The sequence below is a fragment of the Macrobrachium nipponense genome, chromosome 24 (assembly GCF_015104395.2).
Source record: "Macrobrachium nipponense isolate FS-2020 chromosome 24, ASM1510439v2, whole genome shotgun sequence".
Classification (NCBI taxonomy): Eukaryota; Metazoa; Arthropoda; class Malacostraca; order Decapoda; family Palaemonidae; genus Macrobrachium; species Macrobrachium nipponense.
The window spans coordinates 22895120-22907619 of NC_061091.1; the positions used below are offsets into that span (position 1 = coordinate 22895120).

A 12500-nucleotide genomic window follows, 5' to 3' on the forward strand; every position below is an offset into this window, starting at 1 on the left:
CCTAAGGCTCTTGTCCACTTCTTGTGGAGATTTATGTCGGTAGTAAAACGCTTTCACGAACAATAAAAGGGGAAATAATTTATTTCCATTATCAACAACGAAATTCATGTTTATTTCTAGCCAATAATGAGGCTGTTTGTTTGTTTGTATGGTGAGAATGTTTGTGCTATGAGTAACGAGAACACTGCCCTACAGTACTGTTATTTGTAGCAGAAGTTATTAGTAGTATCATCAGAATCTTGAGTAATGACAGAAGAAAAATTCTTGTCAATATTAGTACCATTAGAAGCACTAGCATTAGTAGTGCAATACTTTTACGAATAAGCAACGATGAAAAAAGTATTAAATGTCTTACTATGAAACAAGCAAAATACGATACAGTATTTATTGTCTCATTATACATTGGGACAATAACTATTATACCATTAATTCTATGATTTTTCCAAAGTTACATTGCTTCCTTTCCGTCACTCAGATCGATTTCCCTAACTCTAGATGAAATATCTCTATCTCTCTCTCTCTGACGTTTCGTTTATAACCTTAAAATCAATATCCTTAGTTCGAGTTTAAATCTCTCTCTCTCTCTCTCTCTCTCTCTCTCTCTCTCTCTCTCTCTCTGACGTTTCGTTTATAATCTTAAAATCAATATCCTTAGTTCGAGTTTAAATCTCTCTCTCTCTCTCTCTCTCTGACGTTTCGTTTATAACCTTAAAATTAATATCCCTAGTTCGAGTTTAAATTCTCTCTCTCTCTCTCTCTCTCTCTCTCTCTCTCTCTCTCTCTCTCTCTCTCTCTCTCTCCAGTGCAGTGCGCGCACTAAGATTTACGAGGAAAGTTCAACAGAAAATGAAGATCTTTGAATTCATAGCTGGTGTCGTTAAGACCAAGACGAAATGGGAATACTTGTAAAAAAAAAACAAAGAGAAAACTAATAAACAGGATCTGGATGATCAGAGTTTATCATAATGAACCTTATTAGGCAGATTGGCATTTGCTGAAGGACTAAATTGAAGAACTGGGACAGCAGCGTATTATTTCTGATGAGAGAGAGAGAGAGAGAGAGAGAGAGAGAGAGAGAGAGAGAGAGTCAGTCTCACGACAAGATCAGCAACTTTTTCCTCACGATGTAGATATAGACAAAGTCGAGTCCACTATGAGAGAGAGAGAGAGAGAGAGAGAGAGAGAGAGAGAGAGAGAGAGAGAGAGAGAGAGACTTCTTTCCCTTACAAAAGAGACAGTTTTTTTTCGTACCCGAAGAACAATCTTAAGCGATTTACGAAAAAAATAATTGAAAAAAATAGAAAAAGGTTTAATTAACCAACCACCAGTGAATAGATATTGCAACATACCGGAAGCCATGTCAGCTGTGATACTGGATACTGCATTCCCAAGCGGATTAGGAACTTCCAATCAATAGTCTTTTGAAAACACGTTCAATGAGATGAGTCTCTCTCTCTCTCTCTCTCTCTCTCTCTCTCTCTCTCTCTCTCTCTCTCTCTTCCCACTCGTTTCTTTCTTCCACACACTTCCTCTCCTTCGTGGACGTCTCACTTTTCGCTTCCTCTTTCCTTCTTGTCTCTCTTTCACCTCATTCCTATTACCTCCTCCTATTCCTACCCTTCTTTGCCTTCTTCCAAAACAAAGCGTCTGGCACAGCACACACACACACACATTCTTTTTCACCATGAATACTCGAGTGTGTTAAAAAATGCCTCAACAGAGACAACACGGCTGAACCATAGTCACAAAGGCATCAAAGGTTGACGAAGCTTCAATGTCAGATGCCACCGAGAGAGAGAGAGAGAGAGAGAGAGAGAGAGAGAGAGAGAGAGAGAGAGAGAGAGAGAGAGAGAGAGCAGCCGCCGCCCCCACAAAAAAAAGAAAAAAAAAACAATTGGAATTAAAAAGCCTACTAAGTTTTATCCGCTGGTTTTTGAGGTAGAAGACTTCGGACATCTTTCTAGCTGCTTCAGACCAGTATTTTGAACTATATCGAATGTATTAATCAGTTTTACATAAAAGGCTTTAAGCAATCACATGTAACACGCACTTGAGATATATAACCGCTATTTAAAGCTTGAAGAGGACTTACATGAACAGATTTTTAAAAAGCACTAAATAACTACGAGTAAACAGTTTCATAATAGTCACGAATACCTTTAACAAACCTCGGTGACACTTATTGCAACATGCCCGAAGTCATGTCAGCTGTGATACTGGATATTGCATTCCCAAGGGTATTAGGAACTTCTGACCAATGTCTTTTGAAAACACCAAGTGACTCCATTGCATTCAAACATTAACAAAATAAAATCCCTCAAAAATCATTCAGGTTAAAGTCGTCAGTCGGCTGACGAAAATTCAAATCCTAAATAAATACGGATAAATAACAATTGGAACATCAATTTTCATGGGGTGAAAAGCACGTGAATACTTAAACAATGTTACTGAGCTCTTTTTTTCCAATTTTCAGAGGTTGTTTTTGTTATTGTCATTGTTAAAATTGTACTGGCTACATGCCAGCAAGGGCTTCTCATAACTAAGCAACAAAGTTAGACAAATCTGTTATACAGCTTCTCTTGGGCTCTTTAACCTGCCCGTTTTCAAGGGGCGGTCACATAATTAACTCTCTAAAATATTCTCCCCCAATAGGAGTTGAAGTAGGAAAATTCAACAGAGGAAACCGTTTATTGAAAGACATTATAAAATGTGGTTACAGCGGAGATTCAATCCAGAAAAGGTTATACAAAATCAAGTTGCTGGGTGAAATTTCATTGGGAAAAAGTCAAATAAAACAGTTAACTAACAAACAACTAACGTTGATGAAATTGCAATAAACTTCACCACTAAATAAAATATAATTAATATAAAAATAGAGGAAATCCAGCCATCATTAGGGATTAAACTCAGACGAAGATCAAACGAATCCGTTCTCAAACAATCAAATACTCCAGAAAACCTTAAGAAAATTCCACCACTAATATAAATCTAATCCCACTATCAAGTAGACAACAATCAATATACAAGATACAAGCGACAAAAGTGATAAGATTACAATAAATCCAGTGGCTAGCGGAAATTTAAATCCTACAACCGTAATAAATCGTAATAAATCCACAAGCCTCCAATCAATAAAAATAAAGCTTTTTTCATATCAGCTAATCAGGTCGGATTCCCGAAAGAGATGTTTATTCAAACATAATTCCAACTGTCTATTCCGGCAATCTGGGAACCACGGGAATAGAGATGGGAATGCACACGAACGTTATAGTTTAATTTACACACGTTTCTCAAGTAACCAAGAGAGAGAGAGAGAGAGAGAGAGAGAGAGAGAGAGAGAATTAAATTTTTGTTACATTCCCACGGTGTTCTAAATTAAATTTTTGTTACATTCCCACGGTGTTCTAATATTTTTACGAAAATGAAAGATGTTACATGAGCAAAATCCTTCTTCTATACAAAAAATAATCCAAAATATTTCTCTGTTTTTATACAAAAATAATGAGGTCGATTCCATTAAAGAACTTGAAATTCGGTTGAGAGGAAGGAAAGTCAAAATCGAGAAACAAATGCATCACACATTATTGCTCCACTGAAAATTATTGCATTTTTAAGCAACTAATAAAAATAAGAAAAGGGGAATCAAACTACCATAAACACACACATGTAAACAAATGTCAATAGAAAAATGCGTGGGCCGACAATTCCGCGCAGGATAATTCACCACATGACAATTCAGGACGAGGACTATTCAGCGCAAAGACAATTTGGCGAAGTAATTGGCGAAATATTTGGCGAAAAAAAAGCTAAAGCATGGAAAATTAAGAAGACAGTGATCAAATTAGTTTTTATTTGTAAATTATTTTTGAAATTCAAAAAATGATTCATAAGAAATTTAGCCCCAGATATGACGCCCGATACTATGCTTTGTAATTTTGAAAAGGTTTTTCAAAATGCATTTTCAAATGTGTTTGAGGGCACGTAACCAAGTGGTTACTTTTTTCATCTGGCTCAGTGTATATGGCGGAAAATATAGGCTTTAAATCTTACAGTTATATTATAAGCAAAGAGCATATTCGAAAACATTGTAAGATGTTGGTAGCCTTAGCTTTTGTGCCAGCTGATGATATTTGCGAGGTATTTGAATCTTTGGAAGAGTTAACGAATTATTTTGAGGATACGTGGATTGGTCGTCCCTTCCGACGCCGTTGGAGAGATGCTATCTTTAAACCTGAGTTATGGACGACTTTTGATCGGGTGCAGGGAGACCTACCAAAGACCAAATAACTCATTAGAAGGGTGGCACCGAAGTCTTCAGTTTACATTGGAGCAAGACAACGCAGAGAAAAGGATACTGAGAATCAGAGCTGGACACGACGATTCCAGAAAAAAAAGCAAATTATCAGAGAACTGCTAAGGCAATAAAAACGCCAGTTAGTAAATATGGGAATCGAGGAAACAAATTGGAATAATTACAAAATATAAGCTACCTCATGAATTGCAGATATAAATTAGTATTGATTCAAATTTATCAGAGTTAAATACCATCCTATTTACCTCTGCCTATTCATATACTTTGTTAAGGTCTCTTTGTAGCGAGTTCCTATCTTCATCACAAGTAATTTCTCTCCTTATTCTTGTGTCATCAGCGAAACTACTCACTACCGAGTCCTTAACATTACTGTTAATGTCTGCAGTCATAATAACAAACAGCAATGCAGCTAACACCGTACCTTGTGGCACACCGGATATTACCTTAGCTTCATCCGATTTCTCATCGTTTGCAATAACTATCTGTCAAAAGCTTTTGCAAAATCTAGATAAACCACATCTGTTTCTTTTCCATTTATCATATTTTTATATATGTCCTTACAGTGGACTACCAGTTGGGTTTGTGTACTTTTCCCGGGTACAAAACCATGTTGTCCTATATTAAACAAATTATTTTTTATCAAATGTTTCATAATATTTTTCTTCATTACCCTTTCATACACTTTTATAATATGTGATGTTAAACTCACAGGCCTATAATTACTTGCCTCTAGTCTTGATCCACTTTTAAAAGTAGGGGTAATATATGCTGATTTATGCTCATCATAAATCTTACCTGTATCTACACTTTACCTTAATAATATTGCAAGCGGCTTTGCGATAGAATGAACTACTTTCTTTAATAAAATGGCAGGGACACTATCTGGCCCAGCTGCTGATCCATTTTTAATCTCATTAATAGCCTGCACAATATCGGCTTCATTAATATCTATGTCTGACAAATATTCACTATTTTCATCCCTTATTTCTGTATCATTATCTTTATTATCAATTCTAGGGGTAAATTCTCTCATATCTTTCTGCTAATATGTTGCATATTTTCTTTTTTTCATTCGTTAATTTCCCTTCAATTCTTAGAGGGCCTATTTCTATTCTTCTGTTATTCATCGTTTTCGCATATGAGTACAATAGTTTTTCTTCCAAGTCCCGTTTTTCATTTTCTTTTGATTGTATAATATTTTGTTCTGCATTTTCTATCTTACTTTTTAGTTCCATCACTTTCCATGCATTCTTTTCTTTTGCAAGACCTTTTTTCCACTTCTGTCTCTTGGTATGCATGACTGATGTTTACTTTTCTTCTTCGGTATATATTGATCAACTATTATCTCTAATATTTTATATAATACATCCGTATTTACCTGTATACCATCACTTACGAATATGTTATCCCAATCTTTGTCTAATTCTTCATTTATTTCTGACCATTTTATATTCTTACCATAGAAATTGTATTTTCCATATCCTTCCCACTTTTTCATCTCTTGCTCATCTCTGTTTACACTTGCTTTGGAACGGACTGTTAACTCTATGACATTAGGGTCTGAAATACTCGCATTATAAACTATTATTTCTTTAACATAATTCACCTAATTCACAAATACTAGGTCTAAAACACTTTCCTTTCTTGTTGGCAGGTGATTTCTTTGTTGAATGTTGTGTTCTAGTAGCATATCTAATAGCTTTTCCAATTGCCTCTTGTCTTCTGCACTACTATTACTCTCTTTTCTTATATGTATAAATACAACCGCAATCTCCTATTCGTTCTTTCCAATCTACGAAAGGAAAGTTAGTCTCCAGATAGGAGAATAGTCCAGTCTTTGTGATTTCTACATATATCATCCAATTTTTCTATTATTGTGTCAAACTCTTTAGTATTAGGGGCTCTATATATTACCATGTTACTTAATTTTTCAGATACAAATTCTACCGCTATTAATTCACATTCTGAGTTACTTTATTTCTCATATATTTTTCCTTGTTTTATGTCTCTCCCATATATCGCGGTTCCCCCTTGATTCTTATTTTTCTATCTGATCTATAAGTTTGGAACCCCTTCATCTGATCATCATTACCAGTCTCTTGGGAATACCAGGTTTCAGTTATATTCATTATATCTATGTTTTTCAGTTTGGGTTGGTTCTTCTGAAAACTCTATTTTTATTTTTGAGTTTGCGTGTTATCCCCATCATTTAATATGGGTAATAATAATTATTTTCCCATGTCTCTTTCCAGTTCTGGTATGTTGTTCTTTTCTTTATTTCCAGAAATTCTGACATTAAAAAAAATCCACCTTTTCCCAGAGAGAGAGAGAGAGAGAGAGAGAGAGAGAGAGAGAGAGAGAGAGAGAGAGAGAGAGAGAAAATGCGTCCACTCAACCAACAACGAAAGTAATAAAAAAGTTCGATAATTATATATCGATATATATATATATATATATATATATATATATATATATATATAGTGTGTGTGTGTATGTATGTATGTATATATATATGTGTATATATTAAATTAGAAATACCTCAGCCACCCAACCAAAAACCACACAAAACAAAAAAAATGCTTTAAAAAAATTCTCATTTGCTGAAAAACCTCCCTGACCAACCCTTGGCCAGGAAGAGACGTCGAACCTACCAAAACAAAACCTGAATCCGAAGTCCAAGTGCATAGAGACATGAAAGGGGGGGGGGGGGGGGGGGGGGGGGGGAAAGGGGGGGGGGGGGGGTAAAGGGTCTAAGGATGCTAGGGTGTGTATCCAATCTGAATTCCGTTGGGTAGGGGGGGGGGGGGGTTGGTATTTTTGACTTACCCTGGCTGCGGACAGCTGGAGGAGCGAGGTATGTATGATGTCGTTGGCAATCTCCCTCTCCTTCGAATGACCAAAGGTCACGGAGAGGAAGGTCTTGCAGCGGACCTGGCGGAGGAGAGTCCTTGGTCGAGAGAGGGAGCTTGTCCACGGCGCTTGATGTGCATGTGAAGGATCTGAAAAGGATGAAGGAATCAAGAATGAAATAGATTAATGGACTGTGCTAATGAATGAATGATGGATCGTTACGAATGAAAAAAAAAAAGGCGTGAATAGGAACAAATAATAATTTTCCTTCTTTATTAGATGGTAATAATAAATTTTTTCTTCATTTTCTTTCAGTGATTTTCATTCCGTTATATTTGTTTTATTACCAAAGAGCTGTCCAACGTCTTTGTTTTACCTTCTTAAATTCTTGTTCTCACATTAAATGACAAGCTATTTAGCCTAGTCCTTAAAAACTCGTTAAACTATATTTAATACATACACACACATATATTGTATATATATACGATATATATATATATCTATATATATATATATATATATATATATATATATAGTATATATATATAGTATATATATATAAATATCGTATATATATATATATATAATATATATATATATATATATATATATATATATATATATATATATATATATATATATATATATATATATATATATATATATATATATATATATATATATCTATATATATATATATATGTGTGTGTGTGTGTGTGTGTGCATAATGAATAAAGAAACACATGCAATGGTGACACAGGTCTAGATAATAATGATAACCTGCTCTCTCTCTCTCTCTCTCTCTCTCTCTCTCTCTCTCTCTCTCTCTCTCTCTCTCTCTCATACAAACAAATCGGTAAATTTTCCTTGACATCGCGTGATCTGAGACTCGCCTCTCCCAACCCCCTCCAAACGCTGCGGCTCTCAATATGCAAACGTGGAGCGTGCGAAGACCCTTATGGGGGCCAATCTGGGAGGAAGCTGTTCACCTCGCGTTATCTCCTTGTATCTCGACGCTAGAGCGCGTCTTAATTTTGGTTTTGTTTTTTATTTTTTTATTAAAGATTTTTTGGGACATTTTTACAGCTAGGAGTTTTAAGTTTAGCAATAGTGATGACAGTGATGGTGATAATAATAATAATAATAATAATAATAATAATAATAATAATAATAATAATAATAATAATAATAATAATAATAATTAATAATTTGACGAAGGTTTTTAGGTGCATTCCACAATAGGAGGCTTTAAATTTTGAGCGGTGATAATAATAATAATAATAATAATAATAAAATAATTAATATTAAATAATTAATAAAAATAATTAATTAATGATAATAATATAATGATAATAATAATAATTGGAATAATAATAATAATAATAATAACATAATAATAATAATAATAATTAATAATATAATAATAATATACAAACTTCCTTTTAAAACATACTGAAAAAATAATGTGATAAGAATACATCGAAATACGGATAATGAAAATATTTCTTAGATACCAAGAATTATATATATATATATATATAATATATATATATATATATATATATATATACAAATATATATATATATATATAATATATTATATATATATATATATACATACACACACACACACACACACACACAACACACATATATATAAAGAGAGAGAGAGAGAGAGAGAGAGAGAGAGAGAGAGAGAGAGAGATATCTGAACCATGCAAGAAAAGCTCAACCTCAGTGGAAATTCATTAAAGCCCTCTAATCGAAAGCGGCCTACAACTGTGTGCAACATCCCCTGCAACTTGTTCAAGCTAATGGGAAAGAGTCACTGCAGCAGCCAGCAAGCACAAACATTACTTCTCGGAAAGAAAAGTAGTTCAAGATGTGGATCTTAAAAGCACTATAGAAACACGCTACGATTCGGCAGATAGAGGAAGAAGAATTAAAAACGAAATCCTTGTCATGGGCAGAAGCGTATACAGAGGGAAATGCCATAATGAACATCAAAAGGTCAATAGAAAAAATATTTGTAAACAGAAAAAAACATGAATCTAGAACTGCAAAACACAGGATGAGGAATAAACTGGAAAAAATTAATAAAAAGTAGTTGAAAGAACAAATAAAAAGAGGAAAATAATCGTAAGAGAGTCGTCTCATTATCCGGCGAATTCATTTACATAACAACCCAAACTCCAGGACGGAGGGAGGGAGGGAGGGAGGGAGGGAGGGAGGGAGGGAGGGAGGGAGGGCCAGGGAGGGACCTTCCGGTACATTTCTCCATTTCGAGGGTCATTTATATCCGCTGCATTTTGTCTGCCCATATATTTCTCTTGAATAATATCAGTCAGTATATTTCTGTTTTGAACTAGATCAGGATCAGTATATTTCTCAGTTTATAACTACATCAGAGTAAATATATTTCTCAGTTTTAACTAGATCAGTCAATATGTTTCTCAGTTTTAACTAGATTAAAGTCAATATATTTCTCAGATTTTAGCTAGATCACATGAATATACTTCTCAGTTTAACTAGATCAGTCTAAATAGTTTCCAGATTTTAGCTAGATCAGAGTAAATATACTTCTCAGTTTTCAACAACATCAGAATCAATATATTTCTCAGATTTTAGCTAGATCAGAGTAAATATACTTCTCAGTTTTCAACAACATCAGAATCAATATATTTCTCAGATTTTAGCTAGATCAGAGTAAATGTACTTCTCAGTTTTCAACAAGATTAATCGATATATTTCTCAGTTTTAATTAGACCAGTCAAAATATTTTTCAGTTTCAACAAGATCAGTCGATATAGTTCTCAGTTGTAATTAGATCAGTCAAAATATCTCTCAGTTTTAATTAGATTAGAGTCAATACATTTCTTGATTTCCCGAGAAAGGTAATTGCCTGAGCATTTTTCAGTTTATACCGAAATCATTATGATTCTCTAACTCTCTCAAATTCCACAGGGCCTTGATCAACATCTTTCTCACTTTCTAATACTAGGGTCAATTACTTATGAAAATTCTACCAAGGTTACAGCCAATTTTTCACACAGTATGTCTGTGACAAAATCAATCTCCAATTCTGCCAATAACACTGACACCATATATCTCATTTATTATTATTATTATTATTATTATTATTATTATTATATTATTATTATTATTATTATTATTATTATTATTATTATTGAAAAAGAAGCCCACACAATTACTATGTATAACGTGTTTACTTATAAGTATTTACATTTAATTTACTCAACACTCGAGTATTTTCAGGCCCTATCTGTGGCCCTTTTTCAAGAGATGCGTAGGTTGCCAACCTGAGTAAAATAAAATGTAAATACTTATAAGTATTTACATTTTATTTTACTCAGGTTATACACAGTAATTTTGTGGGTTTCTTTTTCAATCTTCAAAAGAAAACTGAAAGAAGTTTTTGTTTGGATGATGATGATGATGATGATGATGATGATGATGATGATGATGATGATTATGATTATTATTATTCAGAAGACGAAACCTATTCATATGGAACAAGCCCACAGGAGCCATTGACTTGAAATTCAAGCTTCCAAAGGATATGGTGGTTCATTAGGAAGAAGTAAGACGAGGTAAAAGGAAATACAGAAAGAAGAGAACCCACACAATAAAAAAAAAGGAAAAATAGTTTAATAAATTAAGAAACAGATAAAAATGTATTCAAATGCAAGAATAGTATTAGGGTAGTAATGTATTATCGTGTTGATCAACATAAATCTCGAAACGGGGACAGTGAATGAATCCTAAACGTTGGAAAAAATGCTGAATTGTACAATGTTTCATTAGCCAGCAGTAGATAACACGTGCGGTATTTACACGCGCGGCTTTACAAAAAACGATATATTGTTCAATCAAAATACCCTAAATGCTGCATTAAATCCGAATAATTTAGGGAAAACTATCAATTCTGGAAAACGTGCCCAAAATGAATGTTGCGCCAATAAATCATGTAAATACCTTTTGTAATAGTTGAACTTATTACTTTTTTTACATTTTTAACGGAAAGAACATTTGTAAATACAACTGAGAGAGTGATTTACTACAAAATACCAAGCAATGAAAAAACCACCTAACGAGAGAGAGAGAGAGAGAGAGAGAGAGAGAGAGAGAGAGAGAGAGAGAGAGAGAGAGAGAGATTGTGTAAATGACTGATTATTATAAAAATGACATCACAATAAACAAGTTCTTCAATTTTAATGAGAGAGAGAGAGAGAGAGAGAGAGAGAGAGAGAGAGAGAGAGAGAGAGAGAGAGGAGAGAGAGATTGCAGTGTGGAGCAGACCACCAGAAGCGCAAAAACAACCCCCAGTTGTTTTGCCAGTGGGACAAGCACTTTGTATGCAGTCACAGAACGAAACAACCTGATAACAACATAGCCTTGCGACGCTGATTCCTCAAGCACAAGCACAGCGCCCCATTGTCTGGAAATCTAAGAGATATGTTCACCATATGTAAATATGGCGGGCGGTGTATGAGAGGCCTGGTCTTCGTAACTATCTTTGCATGACTGCACCTTCGCAGTGGCATGCATATTGGAAAAATAAACAAATATTTTTGCATATAAATACATATATAAACTATACATTTACATTATAGCATATTTTCAACCATATAAATGAACATAACCACACAATAAACTGGAATTTGTCACGTATAATTTATAGCAGCAAATGTCGGTAGAAGAGTCAGACGATAGAATCGGCCTTGATCAAACAGAGACAAGTAATGAACATCTCAAAGGGCGCATGGGATTCAGATGTCATTCACAAAGTTTTCATTCAGCCAACGCTTGAGAGTATTAAAGAAGGATCATCAGTGGGAGTGACCTAAATTGGTTTACCTGTGGATGGATCTCTTGGTATAAATACCACCTTTTCTGTAACTTTTCTCATTCCTTTACCTGAAGAGAGAGACAGCAGTCTTTAAAATATAGTATTTTCTCTCTATATTTTGGCGTTTTTATGGGCTCCTTTTACCAGTCATATATGTATATATACTATATATATATATATATATATATATATATATAATATATATATATATATAATATATATATATATAGTAAATACGTTACTGAGTTCAGATGGATTCGGTTTATAAATTGTTAATATTATTACACTACTTTTAATCGGCCATTTCTCAGAAGAACTGCTACTTAGAAAACGTTTTTTCATTAAAACCCTTGCCTGCGAGACATTATTAATTACGTCTTGTTATGTACAAATATATCAACATGAAGCGTTTCAAATATTCCAATAATGAGGTAAGACCGAGAATAATATTTGAGATAGCCCTCGCAA

The 12500-nt window shown here is 34.0% G+C and overlaps 1 protein-coding gene across 1 annotated transcript in view; it reads right to left on the minus strand.

Annotated features, from left to right (window-relative positions):
• The window catches only part of LOC135205515 (myotubularin-related protein 6-like), a 638726-nt gene that overhangs the window by 102784 nt on the left and 523442 nt on the right, over nucleotides 1–12500 (minus strand). The window contains 3 exon segments of the mRNA XM_064236258.1: nucleotides 7148–7249; nucleotides 7251–7292; nucleotides 7294–7311. Coding sequence (XP_064092328.1) covers nucleotides 7148–7249; nucleotides 7251–7292; nucleotides 7294–7311 — 162 coding nt within the window.